Source organism: Gymnoscopelus braueri (assembly GCF_963280865.1).
Source record: "Gymnoscopelus braueri genome assembly, chromosome: 19".
NCBI lineage: Eukaryota > Metazoa > Chordata > Actinopteri > Myctophiformes > Myctophidae > Gymnoscopelus > Gymnoscopelus braueri.
The window spans coordinates 17,947,637-17,970,091 of NC_137621.1; the positions used below are offsets into that span (position 1 = coordinate 17,947,637).

The 22,455-nt window shown below is 44.2% G+C and overlaps 2 protein-coding genes across 3 annotated transcripts in view; one reads left to right on the forward strand and one right to left on the reverse strand.

The window, feature by feature from the left end:
* Positions 1-1,472: 1,472 nt before the first annotated feature.
* tgfb3 (transforming growth factor, beta 3) lies at positions 1,473-17,302 on the forward strand. Its single transcript, XM_080413234.1, has 7 exons — positions 1,473-2,272; positions 9,676-9,839; positions 11,503-11,632; positions 11,932-12,039; positions 13,098-13,254; positions 14,646-14,799; positions 15,952-17,302. Exons 1-7 carry the CDS (start codon positions 1,927-1,929, stop codon positions 16,108-16,110), a joined length of 1,218 nt encoding a protein of 405 aa, XP_080269360.1. The 5' UTR covers positions 1,473-1,926; the 3' UTR covers positions 16,111-17,302.
* Positions 17,303-19,086: 1,784 nt separating this feature from the next.
* Positions 19,087-22,455, reverse strand: part of ttll5 (tubulin tyrosine ligase-like family, member 5) — a 98,183-nt gene continuing 94,814 nt past the window's right edge. For both annotated transcript variants that reach the window (XM_080413282.1, XM_080413283.1), the window contains one exon: positions 19,087-20,622. In XM_080413282.1, the coding sequence (XP_080269408.1) occupies positions 20,570-20,622 (53 nt within the window). In that variant the 3' untranslated portion in view covers positions 19,087-20,569. The remainder of the gene's footprint in view (positions 20,623-22,455) is intronic.

Below are 22,455 nucleotides of genomic sequence, written 5' to 3' on the forward strand. Positions count from 1 at the left end.
ATTTTCAAATGGCCGAAATATATTATATAGGGCTGAAGTGGTTAGTGTGTTTTGTAATGATAATTAAAATCTACACGTTAACTAGTAACTACAGTTTTCAAATAATTGTAGTGGAATAAAGAAGTACAATATTTGCCTCTGAGATGTGATCGAGTAGAAGTAAAAGTATTGAAAATTGGAAATACTCCAGTAAAGTAAAAGTAGGCTACCTCAAAATTGTACTTAAGTGTATCTAATGAAAAATATCCTGTGATTATCTCATCAGCAACTTATTCCTCAACTAACTTTAAAAAAAAAAACATTTGCCATTGACATAATTCTAATAAAATAGTCTTTGACCATAATGTGACCTAAAATAATTCTGCCATGATTGACGTATGTTGATGATGTATTGATGTATGCATCACTGATACTGGGTTGTAGATTGTATTCTAAATATGTATTTTATTTGTATTATGCTTTATAGCTAAAGTTATTTCCTATTGCTCCTGCAGTCCGCTAGATGGCAGTGTTGTGCATTGTTAAAAGCACTGCCACTACATCTATTCTAGTCAGTGGATCTGAGTTTAGCTTAGTTTGCATCTCCAAGATTTCACTGGATAATGGGTCATTTGAACGTGTTATATCATACTCCTGTTGTAATGTTTTATTTTAGGTAGATAGCGTGTTCGGAGCCTTTTGCAACAACAGTGTAATTCTAGGCAATGTTGTCCCATGTCCACGTGGGGGCTTGTCCCTAATTTTTGTGGGAATAAAGTCACTAATTTCTGCTCTAATGTTAAAAATCAATGTTTTCATCAAAATCAATTATTTCACATTTATACCCCACAATAAAAAAAAAGTGTTTTGATTCGGATATTGTTTAAGCTGCATGGGATACACGTTGCCCTTTATTGTCTAAGCTAAGGAAGGAGACTATAATTTGCAGTGGTGTAAAGTAGGCTACAATTTTGAGGTATTTTTACTTGGAGTATTTCTAATTTTCAGTACTTTTACTTCTACTCCACTACATCTCAGGGGCAAATATTGTACTTTTACTCCACTACAATTATTTGAAAACTTTAGTTACTAGTTACTTTGAAGATGTTGATTATTATTAAAAAATATATACATTAACCACTTATATAGCCTGATATACATTTCAGCCATTTGAAAATAGCCAATCTTGACTTTTTTCTTCTATAAACTTGTGAAATGGGACATTCTGCACAATGAGTAGGCTACTTTCTACTTTAAGTACAATTTGATACCAATAGGCCGGCTACTTTTGTACTTTAACTCAAAGTACATTTTGAATTCTAGACTTTTACTTGTAACAGAGTATTTCTACATTTTAGTATTGATACTTTTACTTAAGTAAAACATTTACCGAGTACTTTTTCCAACACTGTCCCTCCCTCTCTAAACGTCACGGCTACCTCCGGGTATAAAGTGTCCAGTGAGCGTGGAAAGTGCGTCTGTTGACTGTATGTGAGACTTGGCAGAGGGAGACAGGACGACACGCAGGGGACCACATAGGCTACACAAGTGGATAGAGAGCGCTATAATACGATGGAGAAACAGAATGGTGTAGAAATTGATATGCTGGTATAAAACTAATGAAGAAAGAAGAGAGATGAACGTGTGTTAAACCAATGGAATGAAAGGCAAAGAAAGAAAACACTGAAAGTTTTTGATGAAGAGTTTGAGATTCTATTCCAGAAAGGTCATGGATTATTATAGCTGTGTGAATGCAAAAGCGCGTTTTGCCCACATGACATGACACAACATGGGATTCCTTGGAGAAAAGGACTCGGTGACGACTTGAATGGTATTATATAATAAAGGATTCTATACAAATCGGAATTAAGTTAAAAGAAAGAAAGGAGGGGAAAAAAAACTTTTGAAAACTTGACGAGCTTCAGTTGTGTGAGTAAATAAATAAATATGAATTTGGGCAAAGCACTCCTGTTTTTACTGCTCTCAAACTGCGTGACCATGACTTTGTCGCTGTCGACGTGCACCACCGTGGACATCGACCACATCAAGAAGAAGCGAGTGGAGGCGATCCGAGGACAGATCCTCAGTAAGCTGCGGCTGACCAGTCCGCCTCAGACCATCGGTCCGAACCAAGTGCCGTTTCAGGTGCTGGCGCTTTACAACAGCACGAAGGACCTCATTGAGGAGCTGGGGAGAGACAAGCAGCAGAGTTGCGGACAGGATAACACGGAGACCGAGTATTATGCCAAAGAGATTTACAAGTTCAACATGATCAATGGACCCTCAATGGACAGTGAGTATAGTTTGTGGCTTTAAAAAATATATATATATTTTTGGGGCTTTTCTGCCTTTAATTATAGTGGAAAGTGGAGATGGACAGGAAACAGGGAGAGAGAGAGAGATGGGGAGAGACATGCCGTAAAGATCGTCGGGAACGGGACTCGAACCCGCGATGCACTGTCAGGCAACATTAGAGCCTAGGAGCCCGGAGCGCTAGGCCAGCGGTCCGGGCTGTAATGTGTGGCTTTGATACGCGTCCACGTAGACCGACCATTGCCCAACACACATAAACACACACACACGGGCTCGCAGTCGCACACAGTTTATTTCCCAAATCACAGTGTGTAAACGCGTGTCAAATAACCCTCAGCTTGTTTTTATGTACTTATGTTTTCCATAATCGTGTGTCAAGTTTCCTTAAGAAACGTTTATTTTCACAAACGCCCTAAAAAAAAAAACTGTTTATATAGCATGCGATTATTTGCAACCACCGTGGAGAAATGTTAAATAAGACCTCCTCCAGTTGGCATGAGGTCCACTGAATAACAAAACGCTCGCCCCAAAACACAGTCGCCCCGGGGCAAATCCGGCGACCTCGGAACGGTCGCCACCAGGTATTCCTAAACGTTACATAGTAAACTATGCCTCAACCTGACCTTATTATAAACGTGTATAACCTCAGTAAAACGGTGCCAAAACCTAACCTTAAAGTTATTCCTAAACTTAACCTCAGTAAAACTATGCCAAAAAACCTAACCGTACTCCTAAACTTAACCCTAGCAAAACTAACCCTAATCTTATTTCTAACCTTATCCTCAGTAAAAACAAATACAAGAATACAGGAACCGCTGGGGGTGAGCGGTCCGCGAAACAAAATGGGGGCGAGCGTGTTTTGGGGCGAGTCTTCCGGTTACCGGTCCACTATAACCGCGTGACAACGGAGCTGGCTGGCGCTGCCGTCTGAGCCCGAATTCATACTTCGTTGCAGGACGGTCGGTGTCGCCGAAAAATACCCGACCTACAAGCTCACCGCGCGTGGCGGACGCCACGCGCTGTGAGCTTGTAGGTCGGGTATTTTCGGTGCGCAGCACCGTCGTGCAACGGAGCATAAACTATGGCTTTTACGCACGGACGGGCGCGCCTGCCTGCCTGCCTGTGCGCACTGCACTGCAGTGGCGGCGCGCAACGGAGGGCAAAGTAAACAATCTAATTGGAATGAGCACCATTCCTCATACATACCTCACACCACAGCCATGGGAACGGCAGCAGCCTACCTACCACACGACAAGTCTGACACATTCCAAACGGGGGAAATTTCTCAGGCAGTTAAGTCGGGAGCATTTATTGCCAACTCCAATACCTCATTTCCAAATTTTATTTGGCCTTTAATTTCCCAATATATTTCAGCAAGCTTTACCGTTTCTCGTACTTATATTTCCATAGTCTTCGTTTCCAGTAGCTGCTGACTGTTTTGTGGATTACGGTCAAATTGCCCTCGCTCATTCATATTGGCATTTCCTGTATAAACTGTGCTCAATTGATTGTTCCAGTAATCACAATGGGGAGCTTATTGGATTGGGTTCTCTCGCCCCCACTGCAGTGATTCTCCAGAGAAAGGAAATTTTAAGTGGAGGGGGTTTGGACATGTGCCTCTTCTTCTTCTTCTTCTTTATAGTAAGGAGGCTGATCAGTGCACAACAGCACTGCTTTTAAATCAACAGGTGTTTATTCTGTGCCGTGATGCGGAGCCAGTCCAGCTTAATCCCCCCCTGAATCAAATCCATTTCACAGCAGGTCCCGCAAAGTGCTTCTGACACTCACGGTATACAGCTCTACAACCGGGTTTATCCACTGGTCAGAGGTAGCCAGAGCTCCCAAAACAAACAGAGGTCTAAGGAGTGGGATAAGTAATGGCCACGTGCCCAGGACACATCACCCTGCTACACTGTCAAATCCTCAGTGTTCATTTAACTCCACAAATGGAACCGAATCTACATCAGAAAGGGTCCACATTTGGTTCCATTCGTATACTCTTGGAGTTAATGTGAACACTGACAATTTATTGTGTATGGTCTCAGACTGTAGGCCTCCATGGTGATAATATACTACATGAACTGGACTGGCTATTGGCACCGTTCATTGTCCTAAAACAACTTATCCAAGAAGGGTGTTACCCTCATTAACATGGGCTGCCAGCATGGATGAATAATCAGTTTTCTCTCCCTTTGACTTTCCATTATGTAATTTCATAGCAAGCAGAGCCCGTTTCAGAATCTAGGAGCAGAATGTCTGTCACCACAGTAATAACAGTGTGCATTCAGTCATATTTGATTATCTGATAATGGATTTTACATATAGGCTACATGTTTAGTTTTTTTTTCGCGTGATACTGTAATAATTTCCATTTAGGGTTTCTGATTGCAATAAGCATAATCCAGGTAAAGAGCAATCTACAGTAGCTGTCTGATGCATTGTGAGGCCAAAAGGATATACCACCAATCCCACCGTCAGTATCACAGAAAAGTGAATACTGGTGAGGACTTCAGATGTAGAAGACATATTCATTCATCCACTCAGACAGCATCAAGTTACCTCTGGATGACCTTTGGCACAATAAGGCTGCCCAGGCAATCCAGTCTATTGGCTGCAATATTTAGAAATTACGCATATTGTCACTCACAGAGAGAAGTTCACAGTCGCAGCCTAACATAAGGTAATCATTCACTGAGTGTTTGGAGGATGACCGGAGTTGAGGACAGCACTGTTCCTGATATATGGAATAGTAGAAAGGTGATGTCATCCCAGCAAACAGAGACAGAGTTCTTTGGCCTTATTCTGAAAGACAGCCTCTCTCTCACCCCCCCACCCCAAACCCCTCTCCATTTCCCCTCTTCTTCATCCTTGATCAAGTGGAAAAAAGCTGTCTGACTTCAGCAGAGAGAGAGAGGGAGAGAGGGCGCTCCATTGCATTATCTCACACACTCCAGCCTGATTTACTACACTTCGGCGACAAAGTGTCCTCGTGACATGCCGCTCGATAAAAAGAATGTATTTTCAAAAAAGTGTTTCTCTGTCCATGTGGTGCTTCTCTCCTCGGAAGAACACCAGATATGAAGACCTGGTTCTCTCTGAACATTCCACGTTTAGTCTGTATACTATAAATATTTGAGGTGGAAACTTTGTTTTCAGTTATGGGCTGACACTAACCACTTAAGTCTTAAGGCCTATTTTGTACTTTATTGTGCAATGGTGTCGTGTGAAACTAACCGATCTACGATCTTGTAGTTCTGCGATCATAATTGTTTTGTGCCTATAATGCCATGCCCAAGGCTGAAAGTGGTTAAGTATTTGTCACACATCTTGTTTTTGAGTCCATTTGTGAGTCCATTCGTGACTATACAAATCACTAATTTGAGACACAAACCCAATTAGAAAATCGACCATTCATTTGTGAATGTGTTGAAATGGCAATTTTGGGCCTCACCAGGGCCATTTCTCACTGGTTAAAGAGGTCTAGACGCCTCAGCAGCTGGCGAGCACCTGCCTCCCCATGCATGCGTCCCAGTTCCTCTGTTTACCTCCACATAGCTTTGGAGAGACTGACATCACAGCAGCCCTCTGGCTGCCAGTGAGAGGAGGTGATTGCTGGGAGCTTCTGTGTGACGTCACCTCGTGAAGGAGACGAGAGGGGTCATAGTAGTGGTGGGACTGGGGGGGCATCCCAGTCAGACACAGGAAGGAAGGCAAGGGTTAAGAGGGTACTGGGGTGGGGCGGGAGCTGTCGAGAGGACAAGTGTCTGGGCAAGACACTTTATGAGAAGCTGAGCTACTCAAAGTCTGTTCCTAGGCTATCCTGTGTGTACACTCTAAAGTCATGAGTGTTCATTTAAACACATAAACCCAAGTGTCCAGCGCGTTGTGAACTTGTAGATCAGCTATTGTGGCGAATAGAATTGGTGTTGAAAAATACCAGCGGACCTGGTATAGATGCCTGGGGGACCCCAGGCAACTAAGCATATAGGATTTAAATGGTTAACTCAGATAGTGTACAGAGTACAGACGGAACCAAACAGAGACAGTCAGACACATTGGTTGCATTTGTACACTCTCAGAGTTACAGACCCTTAAGGGCTGTGTAGCTTTACCGTTAAATCCCCCGCTTACAGCCCATCTATGGAGCAATTAATTGAGTGATAATATGAAAATGAGATCAGCTGGGCATCATTTGGTGATCCAAGCTATGAAAAGTGGTTATAAATACACTGCTGGATAGGTGTTAATGGGAATAAACCCGCTATAAAACTTGGCTCTTTAATTGCAATGTGATCAAGTGAGAGTAATTTGTTGTTTGTAAATTAAGGTGTCTGTTGTTCTAGCAGTGCAGCTCTAAATCTTAAGTAATGTTTCCATAGTATTTATTACTTATACATCGTTACTTGTAATTTTGTTAATAAATGTTGTCATGTAGGGATAAAATACAAACAATCAGCTGAATATGAGCCATGGTTTTGAGAAGTCTGGCGCCCTGTGTGTATTGAGGACCAGTACGTTTTATAGTAAACAGCAGAAAACTAAGCAGATATGTATGTTTATGTTTCCCCAGGGAAACATAATTGATGTCAGCTCTGTGTACCGGTCAAGCTGATGTCATCATCTTGATGCTGGCGATAGGACCAAATCTGATAATGGCGGGGGTCGGCAAATTAGTCAATGTATTTCACTTTAATTACACAAGCAAACCCCACCACTGCACTGACATGGAACAAATTACCTTCAGACCCTTGGCAAAAATAAGGCGTAATGTGAAATCCACCTAAAAACCGTTGCAATGGGAAAAATGAGGTCACGCAAAAAGGAAACTAAAGACTTGATTAGAATTTCAAATCTCCCCCGAAGTGGGGCTTTCCACCTTGTATGAGAGAGGTAGAGGGGACAGAGAGAGAGAGAGAGAGATAAATAACTAGAAGCGTGTGTGTGTGTGTGTGTGTGTGTGTGTGTGTGTGTGTGTGTGTGTGTGTGTGTGTGTGTGTGTGTGTGTGTGTGTGTGTGTGTGTGTGTGTGTGTGTGTGCGATGTGCGATGTGCGATGTGTGTTGGGGTGGGTGAGGGTCTGAGGGAAGAGAATGCTACTGATTTTTCCTCCTTATAGATTGTATGGAAACACTGGACAGATATCTGGCCTGGGATGCACGCAGAAAAGGTCACCTATAAATAGGGAAACTTACGTAAAAAGGCCTTGTGGAAATATCAGATAATAGCTTGGAGGACACTGTGAAATAGAATTATGGGTCAAATAGAGTGCATATATTTAGAGATGTGCAAGTGCCTTCTGCATGACACAAACACCTCGTCATTTGAGTTTCCTTTGTCAATTTTTTTTTGAAAAAATGAATAAAGGAGGAAAAAAAAAACGCTCAATCATGCGAGTGTGTTAAAGGTGCAGCTCCGTTAACCACCAGCAAATCTAAGGGCCGGTAATAAAGCTTAAGCTTGGGGTAATAAATTAGCAATGGCTTGGCTGTAAATGACTGTTTCCACTTGGCTCATAAAAAGCTTGCTGTGTGCTTGTTTTGCTCAACGCTGCATGTGCTCGGCCTGTTAAAATAATAAACGATTCAATGGTATTAGAGGGATTTTCCTTTTTTTTTTAAAGAAGAGAGAGTGCGAAAAGAGAAGGAGTCGAGCGGGCGTCCAACAGGAAGCGTTTCAGAGGGAACCTACTGTATGGTGCAGCCATTACAGTAGATTCGGCTGCTGACTGCGCCATGCGACACTACCCCCCCCCACCACACACACACACACACACACACATGCATGCATGCATTCAGGCATGCGGAGCGCACAAGTACACACACACTGACACACACAGTTTAGATGCATGCATGCTGCTTGTCAGCCATGCACTTGGCAGATCAACTGTCACCAATGAGGCTCCTTTCCCCTTAAAGGGATAGTTCACCCAAAAAATACGTATTTTCTATCAATTACACACCCCATGAAGCCTTGAATTCATGGAGATATTTTTGTTTTTGTCGAATTCCTAAGCCAATAATTTGCTGACCAGCGGAAAGATGCTAATGTCTCCGGTAGGAGACTCAAAAGTGACACTTTGAGTCTCCTACCGGAGCCGCCGCCGGTCATCAAATTATTGGCTTAGGAATGCGACAAAAACAAAAGAAATCTCCATGGGGTGTGTAATCGATAGGAAAAGTCATTTTGGGGGTGAACACACTGGTTCTCGACGTCGGGTCCAGAAAGAACCACCAGGGGTCCGAATGGACCTTTACAGGTCTGTATGAACACTGAGGATTTTACAGTGTAGATTGTGATCCCCAGAGATGAAAACATTTATCAAATGGGGGTCCGTGGCCTAATGCATTGACATTAACCCATTAAAACCGGTAAAGCATCTGTGTCATTTTACACTTTAGCTATATACCAACATAAGTTTTTCAGAAAACTTTAGAACATTGGTTTAGAACAGTGGTTCTCAAAAATACCAGATATACAAGCTCACAGCGCGTCACTTCGCGCCGCGCTGCGAGCTTGTATATCTGCAATTTTTGAACATTTTAGAAAAATATTGAAAGGGTTTGAAAAAGCTGGAATAATTTAGATTTTTTTTTTACTCAAATCTTCTCTTCTAGGAGTCCCTGGCACAAAACATTTCAGATGTATTTTCAAATAATTTTGGGGGTCCTTGGCATGAAAAAGTTTGAGAACTACTGATTTAGAAGGCATTCGTAGAATCGGCCTCGGGTCTTTAATGGGTTAAAGAAAGGTTGAGAATCAACTGCCTTAACATTATATCGGAGTTGGCCCAGGTATGGTTCTGTTCCGGCATGTGATAGCACATGTTTCCTAGCCGAGCCCGCCTGGTTCCAGGGAATGCTTGGCTTCCATCCTGGCCCCTCGGAGCACCTGTTGGGCTCCAGAGCCGGTGGGGAGGAGGAGAGCGCTGCCGTCTCCCTCCAGCCTGTTCCACCGCTGCCACATGGGACATTTGGTTTTCATTTCATGACTTCAACTTGTTGCTAACTCAGACTTGCACAAAGCATGAGCAGATGGTTGCACGGGCGGCGGGCTCTGCACTTCCTCTCCCCGTGAATGGCCTAGAAACGGTTAAAACAACTTTGTTTTTCTGCGAAACATCTTAGTTTGTCGTGTCAAATCCTCAGCAATAAGTACAATAAGCACATCAATATTCAGAATGTAAACATGTCCACCCTTGATCATAGCTCAGGCCGGAAAATAGGCTTCGATAACGTGTACACAATGAGGTAACAAGAATAACAGCTTAGAGGGATCCGTTAAAAGAAACAAGGACTGCTCCAGTCGGAGCTCAGATCAAACAAGCAGCTATTATGGCCGTCATGATGTGAAGGAAAGTTCCTATTGTGTTCCATGTGTCCTGCAGATGACCTCTCCTACTGCCCGAAGGGCATCACCTCCAAGGTGTTCCGCTTCAACGTCTCCGCCATGGAGAAGAACTCCACCAACCTGTTCCGGGCCGAGTTCAGAGCCCTGCGGATCCCCAACTCCAGTGCCAAGAGGAACGAGCAGAGGATTGAGCTCTACCAGGTGGGTGTACCGACCGTTCATCTCCACTGGTAGCCACACATGTGGGTTGTGTGTGGGGGCGATGTGTAGCAAACATAGCAATGTGCTCCAATTCTCCCATAAGTTCCAGTGCTGTGCGACTATGCAGGTCAACGAGAAGGATGAAAACATTTATATCAAGGCTCCCAACTCCCTCTCTCCTCTTTTCAAGGGCTGATCATTATTCCATGTGCTTCCAGTCAAATGGATTCTACATTAGCACAAATTTAAGAGCTCGCTGCAGCCATCTCTGAGAAACTCTAGATTGCCATTCTGCGATTCCTTCTTTCTCAGCTGTCAGTCTCAAAGCAATTGTCCCCCCTTGTTATTTCAAGTAATGCGCTGCGCTTTCAACGGGGCATTTCTGCACCTGCATTTGTGTATTTACATGGCATGAGTGTGTGTGTGTGTGTGTGTGTGTGTGTGTGTGTGTGTGTGTGTGTGTGTGTGTGTGTGTGTGTGTGTGTGTGTGTGTGTGTGTGTGTGTGTGTATGTGTGTGTGTGTGTGTGTGTGTGTGCGCGTGCGTGCGTTGGATGTCTGCATGTAGGGTGGCAGGGATGGATTTTTTTTTCTTGGTTTCCTCATTAATCTCCCGTGAGAGACTGGGAGCAATGATCAGGTTCCAACATTTCCTGCCAGGGAGACAAGTGTCTCCGGACTGCATACCGCCTCTGAGGCGGTCTCTGGCGAGGGCCGAGCGCAGACTGTCAGGCCCTCAGATTGTTTCCAGGGGCCCAGGAGGAGATAGAGGCAGGGTCAGCCATTGGGGGAGTAAACGGAGCCACTCGCCCCCACACTTTAGCCGGGAGCTGATTGGCAGGGCCTGGCGTTGGCAGCCCTCGGGCCCCCCTCCCGGTCCCACAGGAAGCCAGATTAGATGCTGACAATGTTCAGGAACCTGGTTATCCCAGCACTGCTGTGGGGCTGAGCGCTCAGCTCCCCATTCCACTCAACTCTCCCTAGAGATAAACCTCTTTGTTCAGAGAAACGCTAGGTGCTGCCGGGGGCAATGAGCCCTGAATCCCACCGCTGAAGCCCTGTCACTCAGCCGGCACTGACACTGCCGACTGCACACATTTGGTCTCGAACAACATAAACACCCATAATAGTGTTATGACACGAATGATGCTCGAAATCTAAAAATATAATGCAGCTGCTTTCTCAATACCCGTGATACTCTATCAACCTGAAAAGGTTTTGGAGGCCCTGTTGAAGTCAAAATTTGAAGTACCGATGGAAGGGACAGCCAGGTTCGCATTGGCAGAAGGGTAACATACAGGCATTAACTTGCAAAATGGGGATATCAACACAAGGAGTCACTTTTTCCATGAGGAGAAGACATTTGGCCCAGGGCATCCTGGAGAGTCTGGCTCAGACAGCGCTGGCTGGATTGCCGTCTGGTTGTGTGTGTGTGGTTGTGTGTGTGTGTGTGTGTGTGTGTGTGTGTGTGTGTGTGTGTGTGTGTGTGTGTGTGTGTGTGTGTGTGTGTGTGTGTGTGTGTGTGTGTGTGTGGGCGCATGTGCGTGTGTGTGTGTGCGTGCGTGCGTGCGTGCGTGCGTGCGTGCGTAATATGAGGGAGAAATGGAGAGAAAGCGAGAGAGAGACCATATGCAACAAGAGTCAGACTTTCACCTCTCCTTGCAGATACTCCAGAAGGATGACCACATAGCTAAACAGCGCTACATCGGGGGCAAAAACGTCCTGACCAAGGGAACGCATGAGTGGGTGTCCTTTGACGTGACTGAGACCGTCAGGGAGTGGCTTATGTACAGACGTGAGTGAGATGCATCAGACCTTCTTACACCTGATCTATACTCCGCACCGCACCGATAATAGCCGATCTACAAGCTCACAACGTCGCAGCGCGACATGTTGTGAGCCTGTAAATCTGTTATTATCGGTGAGAGACACGACGTGAAACCAAATATAAATCCGGCTTTACAGATCAATGACTGTGCTAATAGGCATCATTTGAAGTCCAACTAATAACAACATCAATACAAAAACAAAGCAAATAAATAAATAAAACATCTGCCTCCCTCCTCACGTCCCTGTGCCGTTGTTTCTCCCCAGAGACCAACCTCGGCTTGGAGATCAGTGTCCACTGTCCCTGTCACACCTTCAATCCCAACGGTGACATCATCGAGAGCGTCAACGAAGTGCTAGAGGTGAAGTTCAAAGGTGAGTTTGGCGCGAGACACACCGTGGCGATGCGGGAGGTGGAGTCTCGCATAACTAATGCGAAGGGATCCTCCAAGACGTTCCCACTTGTTGGCTTTCCGTAAACTCTCATGGCAGCCCCTCATCACTGCCCTTATTAAGAGCTCGGACTAAGGGAAAAAGTTCTGTCTGAAGTGCTATCCAGTGAACACGCGCCCCAGGCGTTTGATACTCAGTCGAGGCCATTTTTAGGAAGATAATGGCTTCCATTTCTAAGAGCAAGCGAGAGAGACACAGACCATGGGAATACAATGGTCTGGTATGTCACTTAGCATATGGGCCCCCGGGTCCTTGGTCCTGGGAACGTTCCCCTGACTGGCTCGGCCGCAAGGAATGTGCTGCCACGGCGCGCAGACGTTTGGCCCTGAATTAAAGAGGGGCGTCCATATCCACCGGCGGCGTCTCTCTTGAGATCTCCGCTGCTTTAGCTATCAGGGGCAGATTGGATGAGCAGACACGAGCCCAGGGGGGAGGATGGAAGAAAGAGCAGAGTGAGGGAGCAGCCCTGACTGTCGGAGGTGATTGAAGCCCGGCCACTCACCACTGGAGATGATCTTTTTACTGCTGAAATTAAGATGTAATAATAACATCCCATCTTGACTGAATGAGGGTTCATTTTCAAGCTCATGCTTCCACCGTACAGTAGCTCTCACCCAACAAAAAGAAACATTAGCATGAAGCTGACTGTTGTCTTTGTATTTAAAGCTACAAATTGTACATTTTATGTCCATTGTTTCCCTCTCCTGATAGATAGTTAATTTCAATATGTCCAAACTACAGTAAAGATAGCGGTGCACCTACTGTCGAATCCGGTTTCAAATAACTTTATTGCCATTGTCAATCAGAAAGTGTCCAACCCAACACCAGGGTGAAAACGTCCCAGTGAGACCACCTCCAACCACTGCAGATGTGTTATATTGTACTAACACACTCTACCATACAGATTGGTTAAGGTAACATTTTAGTCATTGAAATAAGGCCCAGAATAGATTGTAGCTTTAACCGACTTCTCTGTGCAGGTATGGAGGGGGACTACGAGGAACAGAATCGTATGAAGAAACAGAAGGAACAGCTGTACCCTCATCTCATCCTAATGATGATCCCCCCCCACCGGCTAGATGCCCAGTCCTCCTCACGCCGGCGCAAGCGGGCACTTGACACCAATTACTGCTTCTCGTAAGAAACCATCTATGGCTGTGGAACATGTAATATGTTGTGTCGTTCATTGTCTACTCTAATTAAAAGGTCCTTAATAGGGCTGCACGATATATCAAAAATGTATCGTCATCTCAATATCGACATGCGCAATATACATATCGCAAATGACTGCTTGAACTGCCATAAATGGTGTAGTTACATGCCATGTATTCACATTCTGCATATGAACACATTTGGGATTGGCCCAAATGTGGAGCCCTACTGATTATTTAACTTGTTTTCAGGTTTTTATTCATTTTAACAATCCAGGTATAAAGTATGTTTTTTTAAGTGGAGCAGTGAGAAACTAAATTATATTGCCATTTTGGTGGTATAGTATATTTATTGTCAATAGCAGCTGTCAGCCAGGTGCAATGTTTTCAGTAAAACCATGTTGTTGGAATGAGAATATAATCCTTTTCTTTCTTCTTCTTTTTGTCAGTGTGTGTAGGTAGGCTATTCATTGTCTGGGTTCTATGCAGCAAACCTAAGGCAGGAAGATATTAAAACTGTATACTTCAGTATTTGCTTTCTTATCGCGAGTCATATCGTCATCGCAATATTCAACAATGTTATCGCATTTTGCATGTTTTCCTAATATCGTGCAGTCCTAGTCCTTACACGGCAGGACTCTCGTGTCCCTATTGGCGAAAATAGCCGATGTACAAGCTCACAACGCTTCGCTGTGAGCTTGTAGATCGGCTATAATGAAAGAGATTTGGTGTAGAGGGGAAAAGGAGTAGGCTACGGAAAGATCCATAGCCTAGGGGTTCCTGGTCAATGAATGTTATAGAGTCTAAGTGGTTAATTGGCCCAAAAATATATTTTTTCAAACTGTTGTTTGAGTACATTCACACAGAACGCAAATATCATGCGGTGTCGCACGCACACATCAACCATTTTGAGTACAATACTCTATCAAAAATCTACTGAAGTGAAAGTAGAATTACTCATTTTAGAATGAACAGAAATAATCAACTTTTTTTGCAACAGTAGAGTACTACTTTATTTTCCCACACCTGGTAATGGCTGTACATGCAAAATACATGTATACAGTATATATAATCAAGCATGGCAGAGGCACAAGCAACATGATACAAGTTGAGATCTGTCCCAGTGCTGGGAGACGCTACCTCCTCTCTTACACGTCGTCTCCTCAGCTCTGGATTCTCTACGTCAGGCTGACAGGCAGCTCCAAGACACCTGGGCTGACTCCAAGAGGGAAAATAAGGGCACACCTAACAGTGGAATTTCTGAGCTTTTTCAGGCTTTGGCGTCAAAAGTGTATGGAGCAAAACGTACACAACTCTGTGAAAAGAACATTTCAAACGAAAAAATTGCCTCTTCTTTTCCCCTCTTCTTGTCTGCAGGAATTACGAGGAGAACTGCTGCGTGCGGCCGCTATACATCGACTTCCGCCAGCACTTGGGCTGGAGGTGGATCCATGAGCCTAAAGGTTATTATGCCAACTTCTGCTCAGGTCCCTGTCCTTACCTACGAAGTGCAGACACCACCCACAGTTCGGTGAGAACAAAATGCAGAATCAAGTCATGAATTGATACACTCATATGGTGCTTTCTCTATGCATGGTACCTGCTCAACTCAACTCGCCTCTACTTACCGTTTTGGTTTGGCAAAAACTAGTACCTAATACCCGGTACTTGGCTTCTCTCACGGTTCCAAGTGGCTAATCACTAAGTGAATCATCACTAGCATCATTGCGTCACGAGTCACGACAGACAAGTGGCACAAGAGTGCCACTCTTTTGCACCTTTATGTCTAACCTCATGTACATATCTGCTGCTTATTTATGTGTAGATATCTTTGATCTTTTTTTTCTCCTTGCTCTCCCTCTGCGTTTCCTTTCTTTCCTGGAAAACAATGAAATGATGGAGCTTGCACAAAAAATGATTTCACCCACTGATATACACCTGTAAACCAGTGATGTGACAATACAACTGATTCTGACTCCCCTATATTGCATGCCACGGAAGCTCCCAAACGCTATTAACAAACTATTAAACTAGACATTGTAAATGTAAAATGAATCAATATTGAGCAACTACATGGCTTACTTCTGACCTAAAATGTTGTCAGAAACTGTTTTGGTGGACTGCAGAGGTGAAATAGAGATTGCTTCCAGATAAGTCGCCATTGTTCTTTAGCACTCTCCTACACTGAGCTTTGGACGTCACTATTGACGACCAGCTACTTTGAGGGGACACTATCTGTCTGAGCCGGTTCCATGCAAGTGCAAAAGCACCATATACTGTATATTGGTGCTGTTGGGCAGAAACCTTGTATTTCCATATTAAAATGTTGTATGTTGTTGTTGTTTTTTTGTAAATGCCCTACTATGTTGGACATGAGTGTCACACTAAAATAGCTGATCTACAAGCTCACAACACGCTGCATCGCAATGCAACGTGCCGCATTGCGATATGAGCTTATAGATCAGCTATTTTCGAAACATTTTGAAAGTGAAACTGTTTTTTTATAAATATTGAACCAATGAAAAGTATTAAAAAGAGCTTGTGACTAAATAATAACCACATTGGATCCATTGAAACACAGGTTCTTTTTTCCATTTCCCCCCCCCCCCCCCCCGACAGTGATGATATGTAATCAAGCAGTCACTCCCTCACTGAGCTCTCTGTCTTATTGGTTCCTCCGCAGCTGCTAAGCTTGTACAACACCTTGAACCCAGAGGCGTCCGCCTCACCCTGCTGCGTCCCCCAGGACCTGGAGCCCCTGACCATCCTCTACTATGTGGGCCGCACCCCCAAAGTGGAGCAGCTCTCCAACATGGTCGTCAAGTCCTGCAAGTGCAGCTAGAAAGGGCCCTCGGTGCCCGGCAGCGAGAGACCTGGGATCTCAAAGGGCCGCCCCCCCAAGCACTACTCAGGTGGGGTGGGGGAGAGGTGGGGCGGTGTTCTGCCCCCCCCACCCTCTCTACGAGTACCTCTGTCCACCTTCGCCCCAACCCCCCCGCCCATCCCCCCTGCCCTCCCTGCCTCAACCATGCACGTGCGCTCTCTCTCTCATGCACACATAACCCTGCAGACGGGAGGTGGCCTGCCACACTACTTGCATTCTGCGGGGTAGTGTGTGGACCCAGCGAACTCGCCACTTTATTAACGACGCTCTCAAAAATCAGCAGAACTGTTCTTTTGGGGGGGTTTTTGACCGTCAACAGTGGCCTTTTCAAATAAGTGTTTTTTTTTCGTTTTGTTTTGTTGTCGTTCCCCAGTATTTCATCTTTTTGAAGTGCCTGTACGTTCGCCATATGACATGGGCATTCAAAGACAGTATTTTTGTTTTAGTTTTTTACGAACAAGAGGAACACAACATAAAGGTTCTTGCTATGACCACTGCATATTCCGAGGACATACAAATAATTTGCAGTCGAAATGGGGAAAGTGGCTGAAAAATGCAGACTGAACGTACACTTCGTCGTACACCGGCGTCGCGTGCCGAAAACAGCTGAGTGAGCTTGTAGATAGGCTATTTTCAGCATGCGACACCGTCGTACAACGGCATATAAATTATGTGTGATTGTGAACATGTCCAAGGGGTTCAAGCTAAACAAACGCTGTTTGCTAAAAGCAAATATATCCCTTGACCAACAATGCATGGCTATAGGACGCACAGGACAAAATAGGATTGTCTACGCTGGAAACAAAGCGCTGTGCACTCCACAGCTCCCTACACTGTTAATCTAGGAAGAAAATGCTGTTGGATTTAAAAAATAACTATCTTAGGAAAACAAAAGAAAAAGAAAGAAAAAAAAAAACACATGCTGGAAAACAACCTTTATTCAAAATAGTATTTTCATGGTTATGTTTACCTCTATAATGGAACAGGACGGTGTCTCCTGGGATGTGTTTTGTTTCTGAAACGAAGCCTTACTGTTGTACAAGACCATGTACATCACTAAGTGAACACTTCACTAGATCACAAACTGTAAATGTTTTTTCATTAATCTTGGAAACACTCTTTTTTTAATTAAAATAAGGACAGTCTTGGACCAAGTTGCTCCATTTTCATTATTGTTTTTTTTTCTATACACGGTACACAGTTCTACACCCCGTATTAATGCTCGGGATGTTGCACTCTGCTATGCATATTAAACTACTTTGTCAACACATTCTCACTCCCAAGACATATATGTTGTTGACACTTGGTCAACGTATCTTTTATGTCCGATGCCATATTGACGAGGTTGGGTCATTCACTACATACTGTACTATACTGCCCATCAGTATGCAACTAGAACGGTGCTGAGTCAGCAGAAGCGAACATCACACCGCTGCGCGGACAGTCACTTGGCTTGCGCCTCATAGGGCTCAAGTCAGCCATGCCTGCCTTGTTTTAAGTACAGAGTTTGCTTTGTTTTCAATATTTAACCCATTAGAACCGAGAAAGCATCTGTGTCATGTTAAGATTTTTGCGTTGGCTATTCAAAAATAGCAGATATACAAGCTCACAGCACGTCACTTCGTGCCACGCTGCGAGCTTGTGCATCTGCTATTTTTGAACATTTTGGAAAAATCCTGAAGTGTGAGAACTACTGATTTAGAAGGCATTTGTAGAACCGGCTTCAGGTCTTAATGGGTTAATGGTGTTTTCAACCGACATGATCTCTGCATTACGCGTCATGTGATGCAGACTACTGTAAACGTTGAAAAGTCATGCTAAAGAGGCACCCAGTGCATTGTCCAAGTGACACCAAGGGGTCCGGACCCAGTACATTGTCCAAGTGACACCAAGGGGTCCGGACAAAGCGTCAATAATGTATGTGACGAGTTGGGATTGAGAATGTTTGTACTTGGAAGTACAGGAGGACATATTCAAGTCACCAAAGCAAAGTATACTTTACTTAATGTACTTAGTGACAATGCATACACATACAGTACATACATGATCAATATGGTTTGATAGCTGAACAATCACTTCAATATTGCTATTATTAGTTGCCTGTATTGGTCCCAAAATACCTTGCCATGCATGTGTGCTGTTGACAAATAGCCACTACAGATCCAAAAAACCTTTTGATGTAAACAATAACAATTTTAAACAATAATTTACTGCACAAAATGTAATATAACACAACTGGACTGTAGGAGTCTTATCATACAGCATGCATAGGCAACAGTAGTCAATGCACAACATAAAACATTCACATATGAACCATCACGAATATAAGAGCTGCTATGATTTCAGTGTAATAAACCCAACTACTGCAGCAAAACTGCAGACTACAACCATGTGCAAAAACACACTTCAATATGACATAATATCATTTCACTTTAGAAACAAAATGACAAAATTCAAGTATTTATCACAAAACATTATCATAAACATACTGAATTTGATCATCATAATACACAATATATATTTCTCAACAAACCCTGAGTATGTTCACTACAGTCATAAATAACAGAACGTCTTTAAGGATGCTGCTGTGGGTGGATTGCAGGTGAAGCCTTGTATCATGCTTTGAATCACAGAAAGGGTTAACGGAGGGTGCCCTGTTTCAGTGGTTCTCAACCTTTTGACCCCCCCAAACTAATCATATTTGAACTGGGGACCCCCCAGCCTGATAAGCACTTGGAATGTATGAGTTGAGGCATTTAGTTTGACTAGGTTCCACAGATAAATATTGTGAAGATAGCAGATCTACAAGCTCACAACGCCTCGCAACGCAAGGCGTTGTGAGCTTGTAGATCGTCTTTTTCTTTTTTTTTGCCTCTTTCGTATATTATTTGACAATTTGACAAAATGTGTTGATTACTTTTGATGCAGCAATGGTCTTTTTCTTTTTTAGTTTTTTTAAGGTCTTAGAAGTCCTTAAATTGTCACTTCACTATCATCTGGGGACCCCCCCAAAATCCCACTGGTTGAGAACCACTGCCCTGTTTGATGGATGTTGTCACTGAATACAATCAGATACAGTCAGATATGTCTTAAAGGAAAACCTAAATCTCTTTGTTCTGATGTGAGGAACTCATCAATAATATATAATGTGACAAAAAAAGTCTCAACCATGACGCCAAACGTGTGTCGTTTTATGTCCTCACGGGCGTTCATTCCGTACGCTCGTTAACACGAAACGACGCGTTTGACATCATCATCACAAGAAATACACAGAAGACATAAGGATATTTTTTGGCCACATTAATCAGAACATTGGGATTTAGGTTTTCCTTTAACATAGCGGGGGAACCTAATGATGAGAACAGATGAGATTTCAACACAAGTTCAACCCCAATCTTTAACCGAAAAATGTTTACTTGATTTTGATTGGGAAACATCCATCTGGCCATTGATTATGTCACATTGACCCGATGACTAACAGGCTGATGATGAAACAAAAGTGAATGAATTGAAAAGGCAACAAAGCAATCTCATTCAAACGGTGGAGTTTCCTCAAAAAAAATAAAAATCAAGCCTACATGCAAAGGATGCTAAGCTTTCAACACCTCCTTTGGCAACGGCCGGAGAGCGTCTGAATTGGCAACTGTCTTGAGCTTCGAGAGAGAGTGGGAGCTGGAGAGCGTTCTGACAGCACACGCAACATGAAAGGAACTCCTCAGCTTGCTGACCGCTCATCGCAGCGAGACGAGAGGTGACTGAGGCCGTCTCTAGATAGAACGCCGAGCCAACGAGCGCGGCAGCACGGCAGGTCTCTCTCGTTAAAGAGAGCAAACAGCATTTAAACGTGACGGTTGTTGCGTGCCTTTTCAGGGGGCTGACGAGAAAGTATTTGCAGTGCTACAGAGGAGAGCGGAGGGTGCTGTGTTGCATTGCATTGCCACGGTGTAGGAGAAAGACTTTTCATGCTACAGTGATAGTGACCTATGGGGCTCGGAGAACCATCTGTTGTGGTCGATCTGTCACTGAAATCCTTCCATGGCAACAGTAGCATGGGGGGAATGAGGGGGGACAACTGTTAGGGCATGGAGAACGAGGGCAGGCAAATGGGCTACGGGGAAGGGAGACTTTAGAAGGCTAGATCCTAACCTGCATCTGTGCGTGTGAGAGAGAGAGAGTGTGTGTGTGGGGGTGTGTGTGTGTGTGTGTGTGTGTGTGTGTGTGTGTATGTGTGTGTGTGTGTGGGGATTTCTGACCCGACAGGCTATATCGTCTTGCACATCCGAGAGTGTAGTCAGAGAAATTGATGGCACGCTGTCGCTGGCTTTCCCAGAATACACCTGTGTCCGCTTTGCGGCTACATGCAGAGACACCTTTCAGGTCGGCAGGGCTGCGGGACGTCGCTCCCTTTCCCTTCCTGTCATCTGTGTTTGGGTCCCTGGCCATGGAGCAGCTTGCCGTACACAGAGAGACCTGAGAGAGATGACACAAGCACAGAACTAGGATCAGTCCAGTGACGCCGGCCTTTCCTTTCAATGCACTAGGTGTCGTTAGCCCGGTGCAAATTACTCAGTCTAAAGGCCTACTTTCGTCGCAGGAAGGCGTCGCTTGCCGAAAATAAGAACCACATTCATGATCGTCATCTTTTCCGCTTGAACCACATTTTATACTTTTACAGCTTTTCTAGAACAACGAAAATGTCAGATCTAAAAGCTTGACAACAGGTTGTGAGCTTGTAGATCGGCTATTTTTGAGAGAGTCGGTGTAGACTAGGGGAAAAAGTAGGAGGCCTAGTATAGACCGCTGGGGGACTCCGGTCAACAAAGTATATAGGGTATATAAGCAAGTGGTTAAAATATTCAAGCATGTTACAACGCTTTCTGCAGAGGAACACACTAGTAAAAACCACACGGGGACACACACTCCAGGTAGATCCGTTTTAATTCTCCGTGGCGGAGGTGGGTGCAGTCACCCGGGGGTCAGCCTCTGTCCGGCCGTCCCTCTGCGCCTCAGCCCTCTTCCCCTTCCATATAGCCGACGGCCTGGCAGCATGCCAGGTATCCAGTAGAAAAGGAATTCCAAGTACAGTTGGAGCTGCCGTGTTTGTGCTCCCAAACAGTATTCCCTTTCATTCCCTCTCAGCAGACTCTGTTTATTTTGGTGCTCTTTTACACCGTGGGGCCTGACGGAGCTGGAAAACGAAAACATCTCCCCCGACTTCCAATCCGATGACATGACCGCTAGCGGCGGCTTCTTCCAGCTCAGCAAAAGGAAGATTAACCACTTGAACCCTAGCGCCCCCTATTCGGGGGCTTTGCCGGAAATAGCTTACGCTATTTCTGGGGAAGAGATTTGGTGTAGAAGGAAACAAGAGCAGACTATGTACAGAGCCAACTCGGGTCCGCTTCAGTAAGTATAGAGGCTTTAAGAGTGGTTAAGGGCCAATATTCACTCTGAACCTCTCCCCTGTCCACACTGACATCCTAGAAAGTGAACATGATAAAAACTAATGACACAAGATGCTACCAAAGAACACAAGGAGAACGTGAGAAAATCCGGAAACTGGAAAAGAGAAATAGACGATAGTCGGGCGGCTTCTGTATGAAACCAGCCTATACATCCATGTTAACCACTTAAGCCCTATTTTATACCGTGTCGTGCAACAGTGTCACGCAGTGGAAATAGCCGACATACATGTCGGGTGGAAACCTCGTTACTTTTCCGGATATGGATCGATACGTTTCATAAATCGTATGTATAATATGTGTGTGCATCTATAAGTATAATCTATCATCTTCAGCCCATCTATAATTGTGTTTTCCCATCTATATCGGCTGTTTTCACTACTTTTGCTTGACACTCTTGTATGACGAGGTAGGGCATTAAATGACCAAAAAACATAAAAAGTTGAAATTTGGAGATTTCTGCCTGACAGCGACGATATAATGTTTACAACAGTGTTAAAGGGTGATTTACTTCTCTTGATAATAAACAGCTTCATAGCATCCTTGTGGGTCAAGTGTAGCCACGTTCATGCCAAGAAAACAACTGCATAGGAAAATAAGCTCAGCCTACCTCACCGTCTCTGGGAAACAATAAACACAAAGTAATAAAGTATAAGGTTTAGACAGTTCCCCTGTCCTTTGAAGAAAGAGATAAAGACTATGACAAGACAAGTCTAAAAAACTTGCACATCTGCTAGTTTTTTTACATTTTTGAAAAATCTTGAAAGTGTGAGAACTACTGATTTAGAAGGCACTTGTAGAATCTGCCTCAGGTCTTAATGGGTTAAAATCCATCGCACGA

Coding starts and splice junctions, on each gene's coding strand:
- tgfb3 (XM_080413234.1), top strand. CDS start 1,927: ATGAATTTGGGCAAAGCACTCCTGTTTTTACTGCTCTCAAACTGCGTG. Junction 11,633..11,931: donor GGAGTGGCTTATGTACAGAC/GTGAGTGAGATG, acceptor GTTTCTCCCCAG/AGACCAACCTCGGCTTGGAG. Junction 14,800..15,951: donor CAGACACCACCCACAGTTCG/GTGAGAACAAAA, acceptor GTTCCTCCGCAG/CTGCTAAGCTTGTACAACAC.